Genomic DNA, 26987 nt, shown 5'->3' on the forward strand with positions numbered 1-26987 from the left:
GGAGGATTTGGCAAATGCTACGATCAACAGACGAGCGAAAGAGTCGGCCACCGTCGAGGGGCCTCTTTAAATTTGTGCCTGGTGAACGTTTCTGTTGAAACGTATTTGTGCAATAGGCTTCTGTGGTAGACTTCTGTGCTGTACACTGGCATGTGTTGGAAACCACGAATTCAAAGTATTAGCTGCTGTTTCTCACATTTCGCAAATTAGTGACAAATGTTTTGCACGTTTGATGCCACTTCAAATGCTCTGCCCACGCAACACAACATTACGCATCTGCAGTAAGCTGCTAAAAAGCCGCTGATTTCCTTATTAACATCAGTTTACCGCTACAAAATTCCTCGGAAATTTTTGCGAAATGCATTCTGGCACACAGCTGCATTTGAAGTTACACGTGCGGATCTATACGTTTAGATGGAGGGTAAAAAAATTGAATGAGCCCTCCGGTGTCGAGGAGCGGGTCGGATGTGCTCGACGCCGAAATACGAGTCGCAGTACGAGTTCAGAGAAAAAACATCTGCCGCGCGCAGCAATGAAGAGGTCGTCCTCTAGGATCCTGTCGCCGGTGGATGCTGCCCCGCAACGCAGCGTCCCTCCACTCCCGAGCATCCTCCGACATCGACGCTTTCGCCGACGAGACCCGAAGTGCGACGGAAAAGGCGCGCTATACCAGCGTCTCGCCACGGGGCGGGCCAGGCGGAGCTGCGGCTGCGCACTTGTCAGCCAAGGGCGTCCCTCCTCCTGGCAGCCACGCGGCAGCGACGGGAAGCAGCGGTGCGCCGAGCGTCAACAACGCGTCGAGACCACGCGCCCCTACCTGACGCCGGCGGGAATAAAGGCCGAGGTAAGTCACGACCGCACTTGGGCCGCGCTCGGCGCCGCCATGCTGCCCGCTGAGCGACTCCCTTGCCCCGACCGTCGCAATAGGCGCTCGCGTACGACGCGGGTATCATTTCCAATCGAGCACTTCTCAACTCGGTGTAACGGTGACCGTCCGTCATTTCGGAGCCCTACACCGACCGACTGCGGGCGAAATACGCTTCTTAGCGAGTTCCGAAACGACAACAAAACAAAATGTACAAAGAAAAAGAGCAGGCGGCCATTTTGCGTCTGCGCGGTGCGAGTGTCCCGAGGCGGAGTGAGCCCCTTTTTCGGCGACGGATTGTGAGCGCCTGGAGGGGCCTAGCACTGCGCGGTAGGTGCGCAGAGTGCGTTAAAGGGTTAATTAATGCCGCTTTCGCGTACGCTCGCATTTACTCACCGCTGAGATGTGCTCCTGCCTTTCGAGAATTGGCCGAAAACCATGCGCAAGAGTCGATTAAAATGACGCCGAACTGAGCAAGGCGGGAGCGGAACGGGAAGTGACGCAGGCAAATCGTCATCGACTGCTTCTGTGGGCCAGCGGTAAGTGCGTCTGCCGGCGTTTGCTTGGATTGCTCTTTTCTTTTTCGTCTTTTTTTACCCTCGTTGCTAGGGTCGTGCGAATGGCCGTACATTTCAGTGCCGTTATCGACGTCTGATGCTCTTACGGTGCTTATATTTTGGACAACCCCTCTGAGTTTCGCCCGTCGATCTGCTTCTTCCCAGAGTTTGGATCGATTCTCAGCCTAAAACCGATCTGCGCGCCGCTCTTGGCACATTTCGACAGCCGTTGTGTTTGCGTGCTTGTTTTACGGGGACTTTAATATACTCGCGAGTTAATATGAGGTGCCTGTATCGGAGTCGAGACTAAAAGGCTACGCGTTACCTCGCCGGGCTACATCGTACAGAATAGCAACGGTGAGACTGCAATGGCATTATTCAGTCAGCTGTGGGCGGGCCGTTCGCGGTTCGTCTGCTACCGCCCGTCGTCTGCGTGTTGGCAACTTGGTCGTGCCCGCGCGTTCGTGCTTTTACAAGAGGAGCCGTAAAGGTAGCGACGACTACGAGCGGCCGCAGCCCGAGGTCGACTACCGAACGCTGTTCCGGAATGGCTACAAGTTGCTGAAAGAAGACGCGGCGCCAGTTCAGCGACGAGGTGGTCGAGGCGCTGCGCGGCGACTGCGCAATTTACGAGCACGGCGACTGCGAAGTCTTCTGGAAGTTCGACGCCAAGACCATCGACCAGTGGACGGTGACCGCCGACAGGGACAACGACGAGGGCTTCTCGCGGGCCGCGTTCACGTTGGGGCCCGCCGGCGCCGGCGTCTTCTCGGGCTACCTCGACACGCGCGTGCCGAAGGACGGCAAGGTGGTCCAGACCGGCTACTGCAACGTCCGCTCGCCCCGGGCGAGGCGGCCGTTCGGCATGCCCGCCGCCTACGAGTGGTCGGCGTTCACGCACCTCGAGCTGCGCGTTCGCGGCGACGGGCGCACCTACATGCTCAACCTGGGCGCCGACCAGTACTTCGACGTGACGTGGAACGTGCTCTACCAGTTCCCGCTGTACACTCGCGGCGGGCCTTACTGGCAGCTGGCGCGCGTGCCCTTCTCCAAGTTCTTTCTGAGCAACAAGGGCCGCGTGCAGGACAAGCAGGGCGCCGTCGACCTGACCGCCGTCAAGCACCTGAGCATCACGCTGGCCGACGGCATTGCGGGCCCCTTCCGGCTCGAGATCGACCACGTAGGCGGCTACGTGGACGGCTCGCACAGCGAGGAGTTCGCCTACGAGATGTACGAGGTGCCTCTGGGCTACGGGCTCGGCGGCTCATGACCGCGCGAAGCGAACACGCGTGTTTTAGGACGGCAGTACGCGGCTAGCTCAACTTATGCGTTCGGTTCGTGCACGGCCACCTGTGCCAAAGAGTCTGTGTCCTGTGTGGAAAGTGGCAATACATGCGAGTCCGTTCCGTCAACGTTCTGCAGCTTCGGACCGATTCGAAGACATTGGGTAGTGCATAGAAAGATTGGAGATCATGCAAGTAAACGCCCTTTAAGTGCACAAATTTTGGTATTTCCCAGTTTGAATTACCTTCTTAAAGTTCATTGGCACAGTGAGAATATAAAAGGCTTCCCATGATGCACATCTCTCGAGTAGAGGATGGCCAACTCTCGAGTGGGCAGAGGGGGGAGCGGCTGGCGACCCTGTCATTGCTGCCAATGTGTACGTGCAACAAAGTTGAACACCATGTTGCAATTTACAACAAAATATAGTACAGATAGAGCTACTGTCAACGATTGGGGCATACAACAAAACTAGAATGACAAAAATGAAACCACCGATATGTCCATAACAATGCGACAAAGCCCAAAAAAAGAATGTGCAGACGGCATCATAAAAAAAAAATTCATTATATCAGGCATTAAAACAAAATTTGGTCTATTGTTCAAGAGTCGGGCCATTCAATCTAAAGTTGGGATGGTTGGCAATACTACCCTGGGCACCCTTTAGTATGGGATAAGGGACACTCACTTGCTGTTTTCTGTCTTTTACTTCAAGCTACCATTATAAGCTAAAAATGTGTTTCCAGGGCCAAACAGTAGCAAGGAAAGGGCACACTGCCTCAAGGTCAGACACGAGTATAAAAACACCTTTGTGCAGTCTCTTGCTATCTACAGTAAAAAAATTACGTATAAAGCCAACAGACAGTGAAGACAAGGAAAGCATAAGGAAAATTAATTATGTTCTTTAAGATAAAAGTGGAAATGAATGTGGAGACATCTTCCGCATTGCGTGTGCAACATAGGCACAATAGGTGGATGCCGTTCATTCTCACATTTCGTGTTCATTCACACTTGCCAGCACTCGCCGTCATTCCTTGCCGTAGCTGCCAGCGTCCAGTCACCGAATAAGTGCGGAGCATTAAAGGGACGCTAAAGGCAAATATTAAGTCAAGCTAAAGTGGCAGATTAATGCTCGACAATGTCTAAGGCTTCAATATTATCGCGAATGAGGCTTTAGTAATTAAGGTACATGCAGGACATGATTTGCAACTCGCCGGGGACATTCAACTACTACCCCAATGACGTAGGCACTTGTTATTATAATTGTCACTACTACTCTACCACTTGTTTAAATAGATTATTGTATTGCATTATAAGTTGGAAGAGAATGCTACTTGTCCCATTCTGTTCCATATTTAGAAAAATTAATGCGTTGGCATTAACACAGACAAAGGTTTAATTTATGCTTGATTCTGCACCGGCCGTGCTTTCGCTTTTCAGTAGTTTAATTATCCCGTAGTGCTGCACTGGTGTTGCTGGCACGCGAAACGCACACAAACTGCAAGTAGCAGAGAATTCCATTTGATGTCACGGGATGCCCGGGCAGTCCATGCCACTTGACCAAAAGCAGCGGCAAATCCAATGCTCTGTCCTGGCTTTCCATGGCCGCGTATTTGGGTGTTGCGCCAAAAAACCATAGTGCCATATGTTGGCCGCCATTTTAGTCGCTGTCCGCACTAAAATGCGATGATGCCGTATGCAACGTCACTACTCCCCGCTCGGGGGCAGGCGATTTTAATTGCGCAAAAGATATGCGTGGACCCTTCAGATGCGATTTTCTCTTAAACTAAGTCTTTTCTTGGCACGTTTCTGGAATGGTATTTTAACAGTCCACGTTGACTTAATATTTGCCTTTAGTATCCCTTTAGCACAATAGAATGTGTTGCTTGGCTAGTTGGTTCATACTTGCAGGTTTAACAAGCCTTGGATGGTACAAAAGAAGGTAGATGCAAGTTATCTTGTGTCTACTGCATCTAAGCTCATGAGTATGCCAGCCTGTAGTGTGTGGTGCATGGTGATGACTGGTCTTTCGGCCACTTCCTTGGGTGTTTGCAGACCAGATCTGACCCTGAGAATCTGTTAGCCAGTGCCACTCAAGGCCATGGCAGCAGGTGCGGCAGAATACATCAACTTAGGAGCAGGCCGACTCGCCAATCAACCCGCATATGCACCTGAAGGCATCATAGTGCCAAGACCTTTGCTATGCAATGAACGAGAAGAAAAGGAACCGATGGGCCCGGTTTTTGTTAGTTACAACAATATGGTGCCAACAAAGAAAGCATAGAGGAAAGTATTTATTATTAGTGCAGAAATGAAAAACCTTGGCTTCAAACATGGTAAATCTTTAAACATGCAGTCATTTACCTTCTTCCTGAGTGCACTTGTTGGTGAGCTTTCTGATTTCAACTTTTTTACAGCTTGTCCCGAAACTGACAAGCTTTTCCAGTCATTCTAATAACATGCCGAAGCAAGATGGGATAGTTAGGACTAATTTTAAATGTGTTCAATGTTTCCTGTATATACGTGATGTTTTCTTCATAAAATCAGTTAAAAGCCATGGCCGTACTATCATTTCAATGCATTAGCATTCTTAGGGTACTTAACACACTTTCCGGAGGCTATGTATTCAGTTGTATTTATTTCGCCATCACATGAATACATGGTAGCCGAGGTATCTGTCTACGATTGTACCTAACCATTTTCCCACCTATTTTGGTCACTGTGTAGTTGAATGAGTAGTGCATCGGGATGCCGTGCTGAGGTAACGGGGTTGAAATCCAACCGTCGGACGAACTTGGGTCACCGAGTACCATGGCAGTGCACTCTTCAGTGAACCACTGTTGATTTTTGACTCGCTGGTACCCCCTTTTTTGTCACTGTAGATGGAGCACAGGGTATGCGTCACTCAGGCCTCTGGGTATGTGCTGCTCTTCAAGGAATATCTTGGGTAACTAGGTGTGTGCCAATGGGAATGCTACAATGAAAAGGAATCCTTAAATTTCTCTGATGCTGTGTGGAATTGAGCCCACGTCACATGGACAGCAACATGACGCACTGGGCATGTGCTGCTTTTCAGTGAGTGCCTTCCACGCCAACGCTTTAGTGAGCTGCACCGTGAACACACGGGTTAAGTGCCGCTCTTCAATGAACACCTTGGGTCACCGAGTATATGGCAGGTGAGGAATAACCGATGCGCGCCACGCTTCTTCTCATCACAGAGACCATGCGCGGACTTCTCAGCAAGGCCACTAGGTGGCGCAGCTTGTCCAGAAAGGTTCCTGTGCATGAGATCAGAGGTTCGAGCAAGGTTCGAAGTTAAGCAGCGTGGGGTAGGTAGACTTGCTCTGGGAGCACACGGAAATACACCAAATCAGGGGGTACAGGGTGACATGGGATGGACGTCATTCGAGGGCAGGGAAGCCAGCTGCAAGATAGAATTTGAGGAGCGATTGAGAGAAATGGCAGAAAAGCGATGGGCAAGGAGAGTTTTCAGTTATTTGTATATGAGGAATGTTGACACAAAATGGAGGACGCTGACCAGAAAATTGTGAATCAAATATTTGGACTGCAGGAGGGGTGCAAACCAGGAAACAGCGGTTAAGAAAAAGGTTAAAGAAACAGAGAGGGGTCTGTGGAAAACAGGGATGCAGACGAAATCAGCACTGGGAACATACAGAACTTTCAAGCAAGAAATTGCCAAAGAAAATATCTGATAATTCTAGGGGAAGCTCTTTGTTGTTTCAAGTCAGGACGGGAGTACTGTGGACTAAGATGTACCGAGTCAAGTACCAAGGTATAGACACGTGCGGTGCGTGTGGAGAAGAGGAAACGGCTGACCACCTCATACTTTTCTGTAAAGGGCTTAACCCTACAGTGCAAAGCAACGGGGCTGATTTTTTCAAAGCATTGGGGTTTAGGGACAGTGAAGGCAAAATACACTTTAAGCGGGTAGAAATAACGAAACGGAGGTTATCTGATTGGTGGCTAAAATCAAGGCAGGGGTGAAATTTCACCCACCACAAAATGACAAAATATGTTAATAGTCATGGCTAGGTGGTGTATGCCACCGCCCGATTTAAAGGGTTCAGCCTCATCCATCCATCCGGTTGTCGCATTTCTCGGCGTTTGCACGCACCGGTACGCCATGCATTTGCCATGCGACACGCAGGCTTCACTGCACTGGCGCCGGTGGTCTTGAGGGAAGCGCAAAAGAGGAGTCCTGCGGCAGCACACCGCCTCGTGCATAACTCGTTTCGATGGCGGCAATACGTTGTTTGGCTATATTGATGCATTACCGTCGACAGTCGTCGTGTGATGGGTTTTCCTGAATTTTCTATCTATGTTTATATCTAACCGTATTTTTTATTTATTTATTTATTTATTTTATTTATTATACCCTCAAGGTACAGTTGTACATTGCAGAGGGGAGGGGCAAGGTAAATACGGAGGCAAATCACACAATCGTTAATTATAGAAAAAAAAATACAAGTACAAGTAAGCAAGAACTTTCCAAGAAAACGTCAAAGCTAATGCGTGGATATCAATAATTAGTAAAAAGAACAAGAAAAAAAATAAGGAAGACAAAAAAAAAAGAATAAAATGGAATTGTCCTGGAAGTGTTAGATAATTACTTGATGCAATACATAGGAAAAAACATGGCAGAACATCGCAAAACATGGTATACAAAATGGTAAATAGAAACTTGGAAAGCGTAGCAAAAATACATGGCATAACAAAAAGAAAAGAAAAAAGACATACCATATAAAAATACAAGCCATAACTTAGAATTATGGCTTAAATTTGTGCCTTTTGTTCCCGTTTGCTTGTGCTGTGTTACATGTTCAAAATGAATTTGGCTAACATTATACAGATTTCCAAGTCTTTGTTGGGTCTAGCGTTGTGTGGTCCGGTCGAGTATTCTTTCTGCCTCATGTGTTCTGAAACCAAGAGGGAGAACAAATAGAATGAAAAATGCAGTGCTAACGAATACACAGCAGTCGCAAATTGTACGCGACGTAGCTGTTGAAGAAGGAGAGGCCCTGCGAAATGAGAAGTATGCTTTCTGTGCATAGTCTGACCACTAAGCAGCTTGCCACATTTGGACACTTATTTTTCAATTCCTTTTACATGTAAGTTCACAGTGTCTCAATAGCTATGTACGATGATTTAAAAGTTGTACTTAATGTGGACATCTGGGCTAGTTGGAATATCAGCATTTCATGCATTTCCAGCACTTTAAAGAAATAGGAAAAAGTAAATGCACTTCCCTGTGCAGTCTTCAGCGCCGGAAAAGCTGGCTCGCATGTGCCGAACAGTGAATGACCGAGGGCACGAAGAAGCACACTGCCCCTTTCGGTGCGTCTAGAACAGGGGTCGTTTACTGCACACACCCCTGTGATGTGGCAACATCAGCCAGATTGCATTAACAAAAGATTGAGAGGGCGCAATTCCGGACAATAGCGGGCTGGTCTCTAAGCAGTCCATTGTAAACGATGCCACTGCACACCTATGTTTATTGGCGCAGCTGTTCTGCGCTGGTCAAAGGCTAAGTGCCGTCCATGGGCGTAGCCGGGGGGGGGGGGGCTGATGGGGTTTCAGCCCCTCCCCCCTGAAATTTTTTCCCGGTGCCGAGCAAACCAACCACTGGCGCCGGGAATATTCTCCATTTTGTCTACAATCTTTTTTTCACGCTTAAAAAGACGTTTCGGCATCAACATTGCGAACTTGGGCTGGATTTCGTGGCAATGCTTGTGCACCCGGAGTCACATAACGCAAGAAGCCCCATCCGAGCACAAAGTTTCAAGGCTTTTGGATAGCGAGCGGGCGCATCGCGGCATCTCGCAGTGGCCGTGGAGTCTACAGAACGCATATATTTCAATTCCGAAACTTTGTGGGTACAGTAAAAGCTCGATGATACGATCACGGCTAATACGAATTTCCGGATGATACGAATTTTTCTGTGGTCCCGGCCGAGCCCCATTACTTTGCAACGTGCTAGAGAACGGTTGTTACGAATCGATTTTCAGCCTGCGTCGGTTGATACGAATAAACGCCGCCCCACCGACGGCCGCGAAAGAGAACAGCGCGCAGTCACGCGCTTTCTCTCCTTCTCTTTTGGTGCGGAGGCAGCGCCGGACCGCGCGGACTCCGCGACTGGGCGCGAAGAGTTTGAAGCGGTGGCGCTTTTGGTGCTTTTGTACTTCTCCTTTTCTGCGAGCCGTCAGATGGAGTGGCTGCTGCGCTTCGGGCCGCGTTCTTCGTGTTGCGTCGCAGCGAGCTATGTCTCGCAAGCGGAAAGCACTCTCCTTTAAAGAGAAATTAGACATTCTTCGAAAGGTCGATGAGGATCCCAAGAGGAAGCGGACGGAGTTGGCTAAGGAGCTAGGCCTCGCAACGTCAACACTGAGCACAATTGTTGCACAGCGAGACTATCATGAAAAACGTGCTTTCGTTCAACGTCAACGCGAAGCAAGCGAATTCGAACGCGCTTATTTCGAACATACCGCGCACCGACAATGCCCTTAGCAGCGCGCCAAATCACGCGGCGGCGCCTCCGACCGGCATTGCTCCGACAGAGCAAAAGCTCAGGAGAGACCCCTCAATGCCGCGCGCAAAGGAACGAAAAAAAATGTGGTTGATCCCTCTTATATAGGAATCGGTATAGAACACGAAAGTGAAACGTGTCTTCACAGAAGTAGTGTAATGTTTATTGCACATTGATATATAATGTCTATTGGTGTTTTGTGGCTAAAGCGCCCTTAGGCGTTGATGCACCCACGCTGACGCCTGGTGGCACGTCTCCTCCATCACGACTACCAACGTCGATGACCATGAGCAACCGTCGTGCATATGGAAGCTGCACTACGCTGCACACGCTAGCACAACGCGAAAGACGAAGCACGTAACTGACACACTAATACAACGCGCAAGACAAAGCACGTAACTGAATCGTCACCGAGTCAAATCAGCGCGTACAGCGCGTCGTAATTGCAGCCTCCGCGATCAACTTCAGAAACATTTTCAGAGCTAATTGCGGAGGCCACGCTCCGCTGTGCTGAGTACGGTGAACGCCACCTAGGTGGCGTTGGTAGTGCTTCTTGATGCCAGCGTCCCTTCGAATGCTGGCATCGAGGCGTCGTAGTACTGAGACCACCGAAGCGTTCACTGTCGGTGCGCGTTAAGGCCGGAATACATGGAGCGAATAACCGGCGTCCGAGCGAAGAACTTCGTCGGGCGGCGAACGTCCGACGGCCGGCGTCAAGAAATTTGCCGTCCGCAGCCGATCTGCCTGTCCAAACATTTTCGTCGGGCGAACGCCGCCGCCGGAAGCGTCTAGCGCGCAGCGGTGGACGACAGCCAATCAGGAGGCACTAGTTCCGGTCGCAATGCATGCTGGTGTTTCGCGCGCGCGCGCCTTTTCGCGTCGTCTGCAATCGCGTTGGTGTTGCCGTGTCTGCATGTCTCTGCACCGATTGAGTAGTTCCTAGTATGATCTCTCAGGAATCGCGTTGTATTTGTACATCCCATATCCGCTGATCTGCGAGGAAACAGACAAGCAGTGCAAGCTCTCTACAACAACCTTCAACAGAAATCTTCTGATCTCAGAGGCCACATGCTGTCGTCATGCCTATCTCCCGACTTCCCCGATAGATGGCGTTGGCATCGGATATTTCTTTCGCTAGGCTTAGACGCGTTCGAAACGAGAAGCGATCTCGAAAACTACTCAAGGTTATCCATAATACTCTGTCGTCGAAGCGGCCTGAGACTAAGCGAAAGCCGTTTACGCAGTCATTTGCTTCCAACTAAGTGAATTCTACAAGGACAACGCCAAATTCAGTTCGAAGCGGGCGGCCGGGACCGCCGCCAACACGGCGGCCAACGCGCGGCGGCGTTCGCCGCATGTATTGCAACACAGCAAACATCCTGCGTCGTGTCGCCGCGTCGTTACTTGACGCGTGAAGTTCGTCGAGAAAGTTCGCTCCATGTATCCCGGGCTTTAGTGTCATAATGCAGTACTTCTCTTTTCTGCTCATAGGCGGCGGCACCGCCCCGAGCAAGAGCGCGGGTACACGGAGGAGTGTTAGATATATAAGGCGCGTCTGTGTAGCTCTCTGCGAATGCGTTTGTGGCGCAATGGGTTAAACGCTCGGCGATCTATCGTCGCGGACCGAGAGGTCGTTGGTTCGATTCCCAAATTTTGCATGTTTGTGGAACTTTTTCTTCTGGTTTCTTTCTTTGTATTATGTTCTATGACGTATTTCCGTGACGGAAATACGTCAGTGAAGTCTTGGTGGACCCCGGAATAAAACACTTTCGTGTTAAAAAAAAAACCCCGCGGCGGAAATTTTACCCTCTCAAATTGCAAGGTCGCCGTTTCTGCATCGCGCCGGAACAAGCGTGTACGTGCCGTGCCGACTAGAGTGTTCTAGACAACCCTATTCTAGCACACACTAGTGCGGACGTCTCAGCCACTCAGCCACGCAAATAAAATGGCAGTGAACCCTTCTCTATTTTCTAGTCACATGTTGACCTTGCACGCTGCGGCAGCAGCGCAGAGGGAAGCAGCGGCGGAGGCACAGTCGGGCCAACGAAACGGCCACGCCCGCAAACGCTCGCTTCTCGATAACGGCAGAAAACGAAACTTCAGGGGGCGGCTAAAATAAGCTGGCGCCAGCACGGCGGCGGGCGCGCACGGAGTCGAAGGTGAGAGAGCTACGAGGGAGTTGAGAGGGAGGGCGAGGGGAGCCACCGAAGCGGCGGAGTTGACGCGGCCAAATCCGCTTTCCTGCCGCCCTCCTCCCTCACCTTCGACGGTCTCCGCGCGCACCCGTGTACCGGCGCCGCCCGCTCGCTCCCTGAAGCTTTGTTTTCTGTCGTTATCCGGAAGCGACCGTTAGCCGGCGTTGGGCAGTTTCGTGGCCCGCGCTTGCTACGCGCTTGCGCGCCGCGATATTTCACGACTCGCACCGTTCGTGCATCGTGCTATGGTGCACGAATACTTCAAAAATACGTCCTTTTAATTCGAACAAATTTTCGGGCCCCTTCGAGTTCGAATTATCGAGATTCGACAGTAGTTTTAATTGTGTTTCGATGATACGAATTTCGGCTAATACGAATATTTTTCGTGACCCCGTGAGATTCGTATCATCGAGCTTTTACTGTATAAAGTTCTCATAAACTTTTGACGCGAAAGGTGCACTGACATTTCCAAAAGCGTGCTTTAGATTTTCAATTCTGGAACTTTATGGGTTTAATGTTCTTATAAACTTCGGCCAACATGCGCGCACTGGAGCCCTCGTGTGCAAGCCGTTCCAGAAATGGAAGCACGCGCTCGCAATCTTCCACGCAAATGAAAATACTAAATATCACTGTGACTTCCAGCTGGCAGCTGATCATTTTATCCTACCATTTTCAGGAAGCGCGCCCAATGATCAGCTGGATCAGGGAATGCAAAGTAATATAAGAGAAAACGGAAGAAAGTGAATGGCCTATTATTGACAGTTCTTTTTTGCGGGCGACAAAGTCTGGGTCTCCGTGGCCATAGGGACAGTGGTCCTATGGATTTAAGCAAAGCCCCGGCTGGAAATACTGGTATTTTCAAAGCGCTTCTTCACATGCGAGCTCATTGTGGAGATACATATCTGAGGGAACCATTTGTAAATTTGCCCCAGTAATGCCTCGTATTTACACCCAGATGTACAAAACCAAATTATAGACCTTTTCATCGGGCGAGGAGGAAAGGGCGCGCGACGATCCTTTCCTCCTCTCTGGCTTGTGCGAGCCGGCTCAGCGCGGCCTGTATGTGTTGCCGTTCGCGCGCTGCGGAACGATTCGGAGGTGTATTAGCTAGTTCTGAGTGCAATTTACGGGATGTCAGTTCTTAAGAGGTTGTCGAACAACCACTGTGTAGCCTTTAGGTGCAGGAGTAGCTACAGTATCTGGAAATTTCTCTTGGATGTGCAAAAATGCGATGCGCATCAGCTGCGGTGCGTATGTGTTGTGAACTATGTTGGATGTATCGGTTTTTACTCGACGAAGAGTTGTTGTAAAACATTTGCATCAGCCACCGGCATCGTTCTCACGCATTTTAAGTCTAGTAGACTTCAAATCAGATTGTATGTCTACGTTAGCCTCCTGCAAGAGGCCGACGGCTTTGCTCAACACAGCGAAGCACTGCGCTTGGCAAGCCAAGATGATACACACAATTGCTTCGTGCTTAGATCGGCATTGCCTTTTTTGCCCTGTAAGGCACAATATACAAAGGGGATCGCATAAAGAGAATCGCAACAGCTATTTGTATGGACATAATTTCCATAACGTGGGTGAATGCGTCGTAAATGACTGAACTTGGGAGACTGAAAAAAAAGAAAGAGTTCATATGGGTACTCCTTTTGCGGCAAAATAAAACAGAACACGGAATAACGACGCAATAAGACTTCGCATGGTCGTGCCGCATGCTTGAACCACTTGGACCATACGCTGTATAGAACAAATAGATCTATAACACAGCATTTAATACTGCCTCGGGCGCTCGCACAGTCTGCAGCTGGTCATTCGACCACTCGAAAAGTGTGATTCACACTGTACGGTATGTGGTTATTATTAAACAAACTATTTTATTTGTCGGTGGAAACCTTGCCCAGAAAACAAGGCAGTCGCCCACTGTATCTACACATAACAAATTAACTTGGAACGCTTGTCAAAGTAAACAGCACGACTTATTCTCCAGCAGAATGGTACCCACGCTGTTAGGATCGTCAAATGTTTCGTAACTACTCGTTGCAGCTAAACCAGAGCTTAGAATTACAGTGCTGAGAATGCTGCAGTAAGGTAGCAGTTGTGAAATGAATTTTCAGAAATACCTAACTGATATCCGAGGCTGATTGTAAGCTCAAACGAACGCACACATCTCGCGCTGGGTGCTCCGTCCGCCCTAACACCAGCAGTTACTCCAGCCGCTTAATTACTTCAGACTTCCTTCACCTCACAGGACCATTACCCAGGTAGAAGACGCCATTTCATGCTAGACCGCGCGAGTGCGAAAAAATCTACCAGAAACTGCCGCCGAGCGTATACCACAGCATACAACACGGGCGTTCGCCCAAGCCAGCATGCCAACAGCCCATAGATGGCGCCACTGCCTATGCAATGGCGGCGCCCATGAAAAAACGGTCTATAGAAATTTGTGGTGAAATTATCAAAGAAAGCCTAGATGCAAAAGCAGGCTGCTTCACCATACTTGCTGACGAAACGATGGATATTGCTGGAATCTAACAGCTTACTGTTTGTGGAAGGTACCTAAACAAGGATGCCAAGGACATTGAAGGAGTGTTTTTAGTAGCACTGGAATAGATGCCCTGTCTCATTGCGACAGCAGGTTCTATGTAAATGTGTACAAATTGCTGCAGATTCTAGTCACCCTTCCAGTGACCACTGCCAGCGCAGAGATAATATTTTGTAACATGAGATTACTAAAAAAACTACTTGCGCTCTACAATGTCTGAGGAACGCATGGTTAGGCTAGCGCTTCAGTACGCCCACAGAGACGTCGGCATCAACGTGTCCGAAGTCATTGACCGCTTCGCTAAACTTCCCCGCTAAGTGAAGTAATTGTCCTTTAGATAGCGAAGCAGCAAAAGTCAATGCAAGTAAAACGGTCTGTTCCTTCAGGTTCATAAACTCCTAATTATGAAAATGTATGACTGTTCATTACAGGGGCGTAGCCAGAAATTTTTTTCGGGGGGGTTCACCGGCCCGACCCGGGGGGGGGGGGCAAGCTTCTGCTTTCCTCTAGGTCACGTGATCGATAATAAATAGCGGTAGTGTAAGCAGACTCTAGACATGTATATCAAAGACATGGGACCGCCCCTACCTCCTCCCCCCCCCCCCCCTCGCGTGTGCGTGTGCTTGTGAAGATATTAAGTAAAAACTAAAGTAAGCTCATTAAATACAGTAAGTACGACAGGTACAGTGGGCGTTTGGAGCAACGGTCTCTCATCGCGCCACTGAATGGACCAGTCTTCGAAAACGCATCATTGACACCGTGCGATCGGAGAAGACATCATTAATTGTTAATTTCCGTTAAGCGTAGATGGCGTCGTCCTCGTCGGGGCGAAGTGCGTTTCACAAGTCAAGGACGGCTATACGCGTGAAAATGTACGTGTGACCAGGCTATACCTACTCCCATAGCAATAACTTGTTCGCTGCTGTCTTTGCGCTAGAAAACTTAAATACGCGCAAAAACGCGTAAGGCTTTATTATTTTTTTTTTTCGAAGCTTTCGTCGCCTCGCTCCCTTATACGAGAGGGTTGCATTTCCTGCGGCAAGTGCATGGGCCGCTGTGTCTTGCGCTGTGTGCGAGCGTGCAGCCGTCATTTGCCTTTACGTCAACAGATTCAGAATTGTACAGAATATTTCACCGCACAGCATAGATATGGCATGTGTACGCATTTAAAGTAGTGCGTGCAAGTCATTTCTGCTTCACTTACGCCGGTGCAAACAGGAAGCGGCCTTGTACCTCACAGAATCTCGACTGATTGGTGTACTATAGTGATGCAGGAATGAACTCCGGTATTATTCAGTGCATAGTGCGCATAAACAATTTCTCAGGACGCGTGAACTCCGACGAGAACTGTCAGCGTCTGCAACAAGAGTTTACTTACGCTGTACTGCGCACAACACTTCATGCTTGTCGGCTGTCTGTTTCGTGCATTCTATTGCGAGTCGGTGGAATTTCACTGCTGTCATCAACCCCTTCGTGTGTACATTCCTGGTTTGGGATTCCACAACAAAACAGCAACTACTAGCCTTCCGTAATTGCTGGTTTGGGATTCAACAACACAACAGTAATTACCAGCCTTCCGTAGGGGCGCAATCGCAAACAAGAGACGTTTCTCGCGCAGACTAAGCCTACGTTCACACTTGGAAAGCGGCAAGCGGGCGGAAAGGCCAAAGCGGCCGGAAAATTTTTTCCGCGCCTGTCCAAGTTGTTCACATTTGTTTTGCTACCGCCGCGGCCGCCGCTGCCGTTTTCGTCCAGATCCATCTAGTCTGCGTACGTTTGTCGGCGTGGTGGCGCTCATTATCGCATTATTTCGAGCGGTATGTTCATTCTTTGACCCACGTACCGTCATGAAAAGTGATCATTTTACGCAACTTCGCGTGTCATCTGCGACCTTCGGTAAATTCCTCGTTGGCGTTCCGTAATTCTCCGCACACGGGCGCGGTAGCGCTGAGTCACAGGTTGGTGCCTAGGCGTGATATTTCTTTAATAGCTTTTATTTACAAGTTGTAATAACATTTCATCGTTTCGTATTGTCGGCGCCTCCAGGACACCAAAGGGGCAACGGGAACACCACAGCTAAAACCTGGGCTGGCCCTTGTGTTGGGGCTCGCCAAAGCCTGCGCGTCCTACGTGAGACCTACGCTCCCAATCTATCGTCGCGACGAGAAATGCACCCCGCGACTTCTGCAACATACCGTACACGTGCGAGGAGAATTATGGAGCGCCAACGAGGAATCTGCCTAACTATTGTCTGCCATGGAAGTGGAAGAAGAAATGGCTTTTATACTTCTACCTACTTGTTTTCTAGAAATGGACACTAAATAAACGGAAGACGCGGACACCTCGGAAACGGCGGTGGTGGGTTCGCCTGGCTTTGCAAAAGCGCGAGAAGTTGGGTCACGCCAAGGCTTCGTTGCCGCACCTCCGGTCGCGCGACGTTGAATACTATCGCGAGTATTGCTGACAGTACGTTTTAGTGCCACTCTTGTCGTAGAGCAAGGGCTGGTTCTTGATCGCGTCGATCAGCATTACAGCCTACACTTTTGGTGCCATGGTTTTGGTGCCCGGTGCCATTTTACGACCGGGTCCGGTTGTTTACATGCTAGTGTAGCTTCCAGTGAAGCAGAACGACTTTCCACCGCGTTTCCGTTTCGCCATGGCGAAAAAATCGGCCCGAGACCGATTTGGCTCGCAGCCTGTTTTTCTGCCTGTTTTGCCGCCTAGGCGAGATTTTGCCGCTTCCTACAGCTTCGAGACCAAGTGTGAACGTAGCCTAAAATCCTGCGCGAGCGCGGCCTAACCGGCACCTGAAGGGAAGCGGCGGAAATGTATACCGGAGATTTCGACCACCTGGGGTCTTTAACGTGCAGCCTAAATCTAAGTAAACGGGCGTCGAGCGTTTTCGCCATCATCTAAAATGCGGCTGCCGCATTTGTTGCTTCATTTGTTGCGCATTTGTTGCTTCAGAATGCGGCCGCCACATTCTCGCCCAAAACTTCACAGAGTGTGCAAGCCTTGACAAACACCGTGACAGTTTTTTCCATATGCAGACATGATTCGCTGTAAATTACCAACCCAAACGGAAGCGCCCAGGAATTAAATTGTGATAGTAGCACCGGTTTCATGAATTATGTCAGCGCGAAGCGACGAAACAAAGGGTGGGTTAGTAGGGGGGGGGGGGGGGTTTGCTGAAAAAATTTCGGGGGGGGTTTGAACCCCCCCAACCCCCCCCCCCCCCCTGGCTACGCCACTGGTTCATTAGCTTTTAAAACCGCAGAAATTTTCGCCGTTTATTCTAACAGTCAGCATCATGATCAAAATTACGGGGACATCAATAACCAATTTTGGCCGACCTTGCTCATTGAAAGCCCGGCCCATGCGGCGTTTCCCAACAAACACTCGGATATTGGGTAGTTCAGCTTGCCGCATAATCTGTGGCTTTCGTTTGGCCTTTTCTTTCCTTTATAGCTACCTGCTTTTACTTCTTTTTTGAACCAAAGCAATACCCTCCTTTAATTTTGGGTGCAGAATATTTGTTGCCGCAGCATGGCCCAAGTACACATCACGATTTCTGCGATCATAGTATTGTTCTTGCCTGGATCGCCTGTCTTTCTATGCGTAAAGTTTACTATCTGTGACTACGCAAATGTTTATTTCTCTTGTTTGACGCATTATATACAGTGGTGTTTGCTGAGATGCATAGATTTATTGGAGACTTATAGGTATATTTAAATATCTTGTTGCGAGGTTTTGTGTATACAAGCAGCAAACTTTTTTTCCAGCGACACTTTTTTGCCATTTATCAAGTTGTATCTTTACATTTGTATATTCCATTCTATCTTCGCTTTTCTAATGTATATTTTGCAGAACTCCTGCTTTTTATATGTACTCACCGTTGTGACTATAATTTCGGTGCAATTACTCACAATACACGACCAGTAACAGCTGCTCCTGCGCAATCCATTGCAACGAAGGACAGCGTCATTGAGGTCTTTCCCTGGCCGTTGCATATGTACAAAAATGTAAACAAGGTTCTTGAATGACATAGATTCATCAAAATATTTCTCCTCAACTTTTTAATTTCATGGCTTTTACGTTTTTCATATCAGCTGCATGCACTGCCTCGCTGCTTTCGAACTGATATAGTTCTCAAGTTCGCATGATGTTTCCTGCACTTATTAAATTGACAAAAAAAAAACACGGAAGCATTAATATCGGCTATTTCTGCCACAATTTTGGGGGCATACGAATATACTTTTTATTAAAAATATACATATTTTGCTTGTGTTCATACTGCATAGCATTCAATAATTCGTTTGCAACATCTAATATATAATGGTAATGGCAATGCAGTGATTATTTATGTATTTGATCCCTCGACAAATTCTATATGGAGGAGGCAGCGCTGCAACCTGAGCCCCCCCCCCCGAACAAAATTTCTGGCTACGCCACTGGTGCTGTCGTCTGATTCTTGAAGCTTTTTGAATTCAAAAAGAAAACGATAAATGTGTCGTCACACCTTCTATCGCGCTGTCAATTAAGGAACGCGATTACCTGTATCAAAGCCTGCCTGCCATGCATCGGTGACAAGTGGCTTGAAGCATGCGCGTGTTCCCCCGTCTGTGGGCGCATGATCGCTGAATGTTTCTTTATAAACCCACACCTTTTCATGTAATCAATTGAAGGCTAGGGTCCTACCTGTCCTTTCGTCTTTCTTTTAGTTTTTCCTGTTATTTAAAGCGCTGGGGGCGATTGCATGAAATAAAAGTTGTACTGTTTATGTGTCCTTTACTTATACCTGCCACGAATGGACATTTGTTCTGCTACAAGAAGCTGTTTGTCTGTTCCACCAAGACATGCCATGAAGAATGTTTGTCCCAAAGCTCGCAGTGCATAGAAAGGGCTACCTCGTAATTCATGATAGTTACGCAGTGGCAAATGTATTGAGCTTTGCGATACGAGTGGTGCCTATGGGAACTGTGTCAATATCCTAAGGGATGCTTGCTTCTGTTCTCACAATGTGTCTACATACTCTGTCACTGTATTCATCTACTTGTATTTCTTGCTCCATTGAAAAGCTGGCATCTGGGGCACAAATTAAAAAAAAGAAAATGCGTGAAAAATGGAATCTCTCTTCTCATGCAAACGATTCTGTTGATCATATAAAGCAAGACCAAGCAACAAGTTTGTATGAATACGAGACAAAGTGAATCAGGGCAAAAAAAATGTTTGTTTGCTGCGCACAGGTGGTTCTCACTGCACATTTTGGCTTTTCTTATTTACATATTTCAATACGATGCATTGTGTCGCAAAATTGTTGTCACTTGAAGAAACTCACCCCTCTAAATCGCCGCACTTTGTGTTCTCATTAGTATGGCTAAAGGCGCAACCGCATGCACGCGATTTTTTTAGCGACGGCGATGAGCGGCAGGTGTTGCCGTCGCGGAGGGCGATCCGTCGCTGTTGCTGGTCGCATCGCCGGTGTCTGGCCAGCCAGAAAATATCGCTTGTCGCCAGGAAGTCAGCGCGATGACATCCGCTGGGGACAGCGATTGCGCAACAAGTTAAGGACCGCACAAAGAGCGACGGAGCCAAAATGTTAGGCCTAACGTTAAACGACGGGAAGAGAGCAGTGTGGATCAGAGAACAAACGGAGATAGCCAATATTCTAGTTGACATTAAGCGGAAAAAAATGGAGCTGGGCAGGCCGTGTAATGTGTAGGATGGATAACCGGTGGACCATTAGGGTTACGGAATGGATACCAAGGCAAGGGGGAAGCTCAGTCGAGGACGGCAGAAAACTAGGTGGAGTGATGAAGTTAGGAAATTCGCAGGCGCAAGTTGGAATCAGCTAGCACAAAACAGGGGCAATTGGAGATTGCAGGGAGAGGCCTTTGTCCTGCAGTGGACATAAAATAGAGGCTGATGATGATGGCAGCTATCAGTCGGCCCGCTTCGATCTGAATTCGCTCTTGCAATTTGCTCTCTGCTGTGGCAGCAAAAATAAATAGTGCAATCAATCATCACTTCGTCTCATCTCTAGCTGAGGACAAAGTATCGGTGTTCTCTTGTCGTTATTATTGAGATCGGTTGTTTGTTTTGACGCTGTTAGGCCTTACACGCCACCAAGAGCTGAGAAAGTGTTTGAAGGCTCACCAGATGGCGCCACGGCATTTTACATTTGTGGCATGGGACAGATTTCCACTGGGGATGATAGCATATTTCACCTAGATCTAGATAAAACGTTTACCTTTTAATACGTTTGAGATTATGCCGGCACGATAGCACTTATTCGCATAACAATGTAAATCCGTCGCTACTCTTCTTCGCAATGTTGCGTTCATGTGGTTGCTCCATGTCGCGACACGACAGCGCCAGGGTGTGTCTGTCGCTTGAATGTCACGTGCATGCGGTTGGGCCTTCAGCCTTCACTTGTTCCCTAGAGGATGACATTTTAATATAGACAGCTGGCAACACAGAGAGAAAACAAAACAATGTTCACAAACAGGCTCCTTGCACCACCTGGTGTCGGTCGCACGCACAGGGTGAGCCCAAACCGTCTTGAAGGCTGCAGTAAAAGTACAACAGCGCTGAACAAGTCAGGCTCGTCATTCATCTTTTTTTCATATTTGCGCTTGGCGAGTTCACCTTTGGAAACTTCTTGCTCTTGAAAAGTACTGCAATATATTTGATTGCATGCGAGGCTTTTTTTTTTAGTTGTTACATTGCGAGCTGTTTGGAAGGATTGGTTCCTCGGCCTTTTATTCTCCACTGAGCTACAGGCCACTAACTTTGACTGGTATGGGCTGAGCAAAACTGCTAGCGCAGAAAAATTGTGTTTCCGCACTCCCACCTGCTTCAGAGAAAATGCATCTCTATTTGTACTTGTTAGTGTGCCACATCATTGGGCCATGAAATGTGGTGGTGGTAATGAATATGGTGACCATCACGGTTTGCACCACAAGCCCCTAACACATTGCAAGCATGTTGGGTGCGTGCGGTGCTCTCTCACCCATGTCATTCAAAAAGCCTTTGCGCGAATTCTCCACTGTGGCAGCAGTGCATTGTGTACTAGTGAGGTTTACCTTAAAGGCACCCTTAAACACGTTTTGGACATAATAAAGAAAATGTTGCCAATCTGCCATAGAGGCTGCTTTGAGCCAACTGTTGCTGCACTGCATGCTGCAGAGAATTTACAATCTCGTCTCAGAAACAGCGAAAAATCACTTGCTCTTGCTTCCACAATGTCATCATGCAGCTTCATTGCAAGCAGCTGGACCCATCAACACTATTGGCTGGTTTGTGATCGCGAGAGCATTCTCATTAATACAATTATTGCTCATTTTAATTAAATAAATGAAAAAAAAATATTGGTCAGCTCAAAAAGCCAGAACAACCCCATTTCACTGCTGGTCTACACATGACAAATACGGGTAGCTGCACCTGCTGCGCCTGGCCTCCAAGATGGCGTGCTGTGTAGCATTGTGGCTGCCATGGGGTGACGTGATGAGCCCTCTTGGCTGCTCCGCTATGTAGCTTCCACCGCGCTTGTGGAACTCGAGTTGAAGACTTTGAAAAACTCTTGCAGTATATTTGTGAGACGACGTCCTTTAATAATGTGGCCATTCTATGATTGCAAATGTCCACTGAACAAAAGAAAATAGTGCAGTGCAGCAACAAAGGCTCTTGGCAGCTCCAATTGTGCCCAAGTGCCAAGAAGTGACTCTCGACTGTGGCTGCCGTGTATTGGTGACAACAGTACGGCAAGCGGCACAAATTTTATATCTGCGATGAGAAGCACTTCATGGGGGAGCTGCTGGCTGAATGGCACAGTAAACACCTTTTGTTGCTATTTTTAAATAGTTTGTTTCTTTAGCGACATTGTGCATCTTCAAGGGCCCCTCACCAGGGCACCTAGCAAATTTTGATTATTATACGCTGGAAGTTGTTTTACTGAGGACTCTAAGGACTGTTCTATCACATCAAATGATTTATTTATTTAAGAAAATACTGCCAGTCTGAATGCTAGACTTTAGGCAGGGGGGAGCAACACATTGAAAATAAAATGACACAGAAAATACAGAAGTGAAAAGAAACAAAGTGAAATATAGAGCTGATCCTACTGCAGTAAAATAAAAAAAAAGTATAAATCCTATAGAATGAAAGCCCTTATTACACACAAATCAAAACAGTCTCCTGCAAGTGCAAAGAGTGCGCCTAAATGGTTCGTGACTTTATGCGCATTGTGTTCCCGTGTGACTTGTGTTGGTGGTCGCATTATCAGAAGTTTCCGACACACTGTGCGAATTGTTTGCTGGCTTTGTGATGGCAAGTGTTCATGGTCTTCGATTGAGATCTGTTCATGTTTGCCCGAGTGGATAAAGTCAAAGTGAGCCACACTTGTGTGGGGCTGATGCCCTTCAAAGTCTGTGGCTGTGCCACATATCCACAGTGTGAAAATCTCCAGGCTGCAGCATTGCTTAAAAATGCAACATGATTGGCACATGTCCATCACAGAGTAATGAATATCTTGGATTTTTTTTTTTTTTCTGTGAGAAGAACTTGATTACAGCCTTGAGTTGAAGGGATAACAATTTTATTTTTGCTCGGTTGGCCAATTAAATTTTTCCACGGTGTTCACAGTTCAGTTTCGTAGACTGGGTTTTACTTGTAGGACGTTAAAAACAGTTAATAGAGGACTGAGTGAGCCGCCCTGTGCGTTGCCTTCTCGAAGCTTGTTTGTGATAAATAGTTATCAGAGTTGAGCAGTGGACACACGCACATTGCTGGTACCACTGCTTCAAGCAGGACTAGATGGGGCAAGTCGGGTGGCCTCCCACTCTGGTCGCACCAAGTCCTCGGTCCTCGCCCGCAGAAGGATCACAGCAAAGTTGCTTGGCACATGTTGCTCTGGAGCACGTCACTATTGTGCATCACCTTGGCTGCTTGTCTGGCCGGAAGCCACTACAAAACCACCCTGTCATTTCTGTGGTGTGCACTGTGTGGTGGTTCCTGTGCATCGATATAAAAATCAGTGCACGTAAGACGAGTGCAGCACATATCTACACAATGCCTGCATCAACTGGCTTCTTGAGATGGTTCCTCGGTTGGCCCCACGTGTGACTCTGTTGTTTGGCACGGCAGTGTTGTCAAGCTGATCGTCCTTGGAACTTGCAATGCGCACGAGTGTTGATATCCGTGTCTTCAAATGAGCAGGTTTCAGACAAATTGCTTCTTCCGACGTTCTTTTCTCCTAGGTATACCTGCAGTGTGAAATAGGAGGACTGTGAAATCTTAAAAAAAAAAAAAAAAAAACTTCCTTTCTATAGTGGATAGCAGCTTCCATGCAATGTTTTTACATTTGAAAGTGTGTCACACTGACTTGCAGAGATGAACACTTTTGATGCCAAAATTGTACCATTACCGCACACCCGAAATGATGGCGAGCAATGAGAATGTCCAAACACCCAGGTGCGACAGCAGAATGTGGTAGTTTACTGAGGTACCATTTGGAGGCTGTTATTTACGAAGTTGAGGTGAGAACCACCAGCTGCTTGCAGCAGTGTAAAGGTTATTTTGGTTGTAGCCAAAGTGACGTTTCATTGCTGCACTTATTTTTAACCTTCTCCTTTGATAAAGTAGGCATGCCAATCTTGCAACTGTGAAATTTTACAGAATGCAGACATGTGCTGTGCTGTGCATATAAATAACTTCAGTGCATATATTCAATCCTTAATAAATGTCATAGCAAAGTTGAATCGAGACTAAGATATGTTCACTATCATCATCAAAATCATCTCTCCTGCTAAGCAGCCGGCTTGGCCAGACTGGCCAAAACAGGAGACGGCTAATTGCTGGCTAATTGGTGTCTTGCAGTGCCGATGCCTAGTGCACGAACAATGCTTAATTACAAAAAGAAACCTTGCAAAACAATGTGCTATGATTCATGTGAATCACACACGGCATGCGTGCCGGCACGACTGGCTAGCCAGCCGAGTGAAGCCACTGGCCAAAATACATATCAGGTATGACATTGTGAAAAACTGCCACTTGAAGTTGCTCTTGCTTAGGGTTTGAGGATTTTGCAACTGTAGTACACATTTTGAGCTGCAAGCAAACAAACATTTCCTTCACTGTAAGATTTCGCATCATATCTGGCATTTTCAGTTTCTTTATAGGCATAGCAAACCCACTGATATGAAGCATGGTCACACAAGCTTTAGTTTAATTAATTGATCTTCTCAAAATTGTGCCATATCCAGGTGCTGCCATTAATTGAGTGCAAAATAATTAATTTGCAAAGGCTAATGTGGTAGAAAGATATATTTTCTGGTTCTGGTCTTCTCCATCATAATTATCAGATTATGTCCTGATAATGTATGCACGATTCCAGATGTCATGTCATTTATACCCCTGTCAAGCGGGCAAGTTAAGGCACTTACGGAGAGTGTCACTCGGTTTAAGTGTACTTTGCCAAATTTAAATGTCGCAAGTGGAGTGTTACTCGCAGAAGAGTACTCCGGTCGAAGTGCGTTCACGAAATGCACTTTGCTGACCGAGTACGTAGCCTCGCCGCCAGCGGTTTCAATGGTACAAAATGTAATGCATAAAGAAAGGACACAGAAGTTTATTTTAGTGGTGGAACAGCTCTTGCACACAAATAATAGCCTAAAACGAGCTCATATTCTGTTCTAGCAGGATCAAATGCCGCCTCGTTGCACACCGCTATGCCGTTCTGTATTGGCTAGGCATTTTCTTGGCCGGCATTCACTTGCCACACTCTTACAATAAAAAATCTTTTCGTTTTTTGTTGAAAAAACAAAGTTTGTTTTTTGTTAATAATACAACGTAAAACAACCGCTTTTTAGAAATACTTTTCGTTTTAATCTATGTTATCACAAAATGCACTCGTAGTCTGTTGCCTTTTTTACTGCGAGTGCGCTGTTTTCCCATTTAGAACCACGTAGCCTAATGTGTCTGTCACTCTAGGTCCCGAAGCGCATCCCCGTAAGTGCACTTAACTTGCCCGTTTGACAGAGGTACTATCCGTATTTGATGCAGTTAATTCTCCTTGTTGTATTCACACACTGCTTGCCTTCAACCAAATACTGAAACTTGGTGTTGTTTAGAGTGCATATGGTACACAATCAAAACTAATAAATTTTCAAGGTAGAACCTTTCTGGCAATGTCATTTGTGAACACAAGGTTACCACATGGCCTAAAATGTGAAATAAATCATGTGGCTGTCTGCTTAACATGTGGTTAAACTCTACTGTGGAACAGCAGAGCCTTGGGTGAAATGCCAAAAGCCCTCGCATACCACGCTTTGAGTGAACCCCAGGTCATCGAAGTTATTCGGAGCCCAATGCTGCAGAATCTCTCCTGACCCACTCTGCAGTTTTGGAATGTCAAACTCCACAATTTGACAATCTGACATTGTGAATGTTGGAAATACATAGTAAGATGTTTGCTTTGCGTGTATCAACATGAGCAGCCAGGGTATGTCATCACGTTTGGAATATTTTTTCAATGTTAAAATTTTCAGCACCCCCAGACACTGAAAAGGTTTCATAGGTAGTTTTTCATCTGCTAGCAAACATTTCTGTATGATCCTTGTAAAAACTTCCTTGCTTCCTTCAAACTCTCAGCAATCTCTTATTTGCAAGCATGATGAGCTCTGCATGAAGAATCAGTATTCATTAAAAGTTTATGCGCTCCTTCTTACATATTAGGCTGTGCCAATGAAAGAGGATGATTACAATCAACTTTTGAATAAGTATGATGTTTCATTTGAATCATCACTGTAAAAATTGGACATTTTGTTTGTTTTTTTTGCTGTAATTATTCAAAAGTGCTGTAGTACTTCTTGACCCAGCTTGCTTGATTGGCTGCATTATTTCTTTTCCCATTCCAGGTAATGACCATTCGCATAACAGTATTTATAGGTTACAAAAAAAATTATACCACAATCTTATTATGAGGCATGCTGTAGTGGGGACTCCGGAATAATTTGGATCACCAGGGGTTCTTTAACGTGCACCTAAATCTAAATTACACGGGTGTTTCGCATTTCACCACCATCAACAGTAATATACATCATTTTTATCAATAACATAATATTTTCCATTTTTTGTTGTTTAGCAAGAACCTGTGGATTAAACAGGCAGCCACAGACTAATTCAAAATCTTAAGATCGAAAATTTTTTTTTTTTTTTGAAATATGGTGACAGCACATTCTCCAAGCAGGAGTTATTTTCACTTACGCACATTAGTTTTCCAGTAATAAAACAGTCAAATAGCATGCTAGTATTGACAGTGTGAGCATAACATTTTTGTTTTCTAGACAAAACGTTTTCGAAAACATTGTCTTTTTTTTCTTTGTCAAGAAGTCCGAACTTGCCCAGTTTTGTTGCGTGCAGTGCACAGTGGCCTGCATTTGAACAAGTGCTGGCACAACATTTTCAGATTGTCATTAATTTGTGTACATGAACAGTGTAAGCCGTTTAAACCCAAGAAAAGGTTTCAGAGCACAGCTTAAATAATACTAATAGTATTTGTTTTTATGAACCATTTTGTTTCACCACTGTCCCACGAGGTGAATTGATCACGATAGACTGGCTCGCTGTATTCCTGTGGCTGTAGACGCACACAAGCGCAGACAGAAAATTCTGTTTGCTCTTAAGCGACATCATTATTGCTGAACAACATCAACACTATCTGTCTCGATGTCACAGAAATGTCAAAGGTCAGATTTGAGGGGCCCAACTTAGTGTATCACTTGCTTTCCCAACCTGCCAAGTGATAAGTACGAAGTGTAGGCACTTGCAGATCCTTGCAAGGGCACGTGTGGTAGTTTCCATAATTATATGTGTGTGTGTTCAGTGTAATGCTTTAAGATATTGCACTTTGCAGCAATTTTTATGTCCACATTATTCAGTTTAGTATTTTGTATCCGTGATTGCCTGGTTAATCCCGAAAAATTGAAATGAGTATTGGTAC

The 26987-nt window shown here is 47.0% G+C and overlaps 3 protein-coding genes and 1 pseudogene across 5 annotated transcripts in view; 2 read left to right on the forward strand and 2 right to left on the reverse strand.

Moving 5' to 3' along the window:
- The window catches only part of LOC119434993 (DNA-binding protein P3A2-like), a 157478-nt pseudogene extending 156075 nt beyond the window's left edge, over positions 1–1403 (reverse strand).
- The window catches only part of LOC119434992 (5-demethoxyubiquinone hydroxylase, mitochondrial), a 54224-nt gene continuing 27757 nt past the window's right edge, over positions 521–26987 (forward strand). Inside the window, exon 1 of one of the 2 annotated variants that reach the window (XM_037701976.2) lies at positions 521–844. Coding sequence is in view for 1 of the 2 variants with exons in the window: in XM_049659654.1 (XP_049515611.1) it covers positions 21812–21819 (8 nt within the window). In the remaining variant the exon portion in view is untranslated. Of the gene's footprint in view, positions 845–21796; positions 21820–26987 lie in introns of those variants that run through there. The other variant, XM_049659654.1, reaches the window with a different exon arrangement.
- Positions 533–5980, forward strand: LOC119434989 (complex I intermediate-associated protein 30, mitochondrial-like). Its single transcript, XM_049659655.1, is given in 3 exon segments — positions 533–844; positions 1723–1998; positions 2000–5980. Coding segments are annotated over 3 exon segments (1281 nt in total). The 3' UTR covers positions 2693–5980.
- Positions 23194–26987, reverse strand: part of LOC119434990 (protein shifted-like) — a 170725-nt gene continuing 166931 nt past the window's right edge. Inside the window, exon 9 of one of the 2 annotated variants that reach the window (XM_037701975.2) lies at positions 23194–23250. In XM_037701975.2, coding sequence (XP_037557903.1) covers positions 23241–23250 — 10 coding nt within the window. In that variant the 3' untranslated portion in view covers positions 23194–23240. The remainder of the gene's footprint in view (positions 23251–26987) is intronic. The other variant, XM_037701974.2, reaches the window with a different exon arrangement.

This window comes from Dermacentor silvarum, unplaced genomic scaffold, assembly GCF_013339745.2.
Source record: "Dermacentor silvarum isolate Dsil-2018 unplaced genomic scaffold, BIME_Dsil_1.4 Seq365, whole genome shotgun sequence".
NCBI lineage: Eukaryota > Metazoa > Arthropoda > Arachnida > Ixodida > Ixodidae > Dermacentor > Dermacentor silvarum.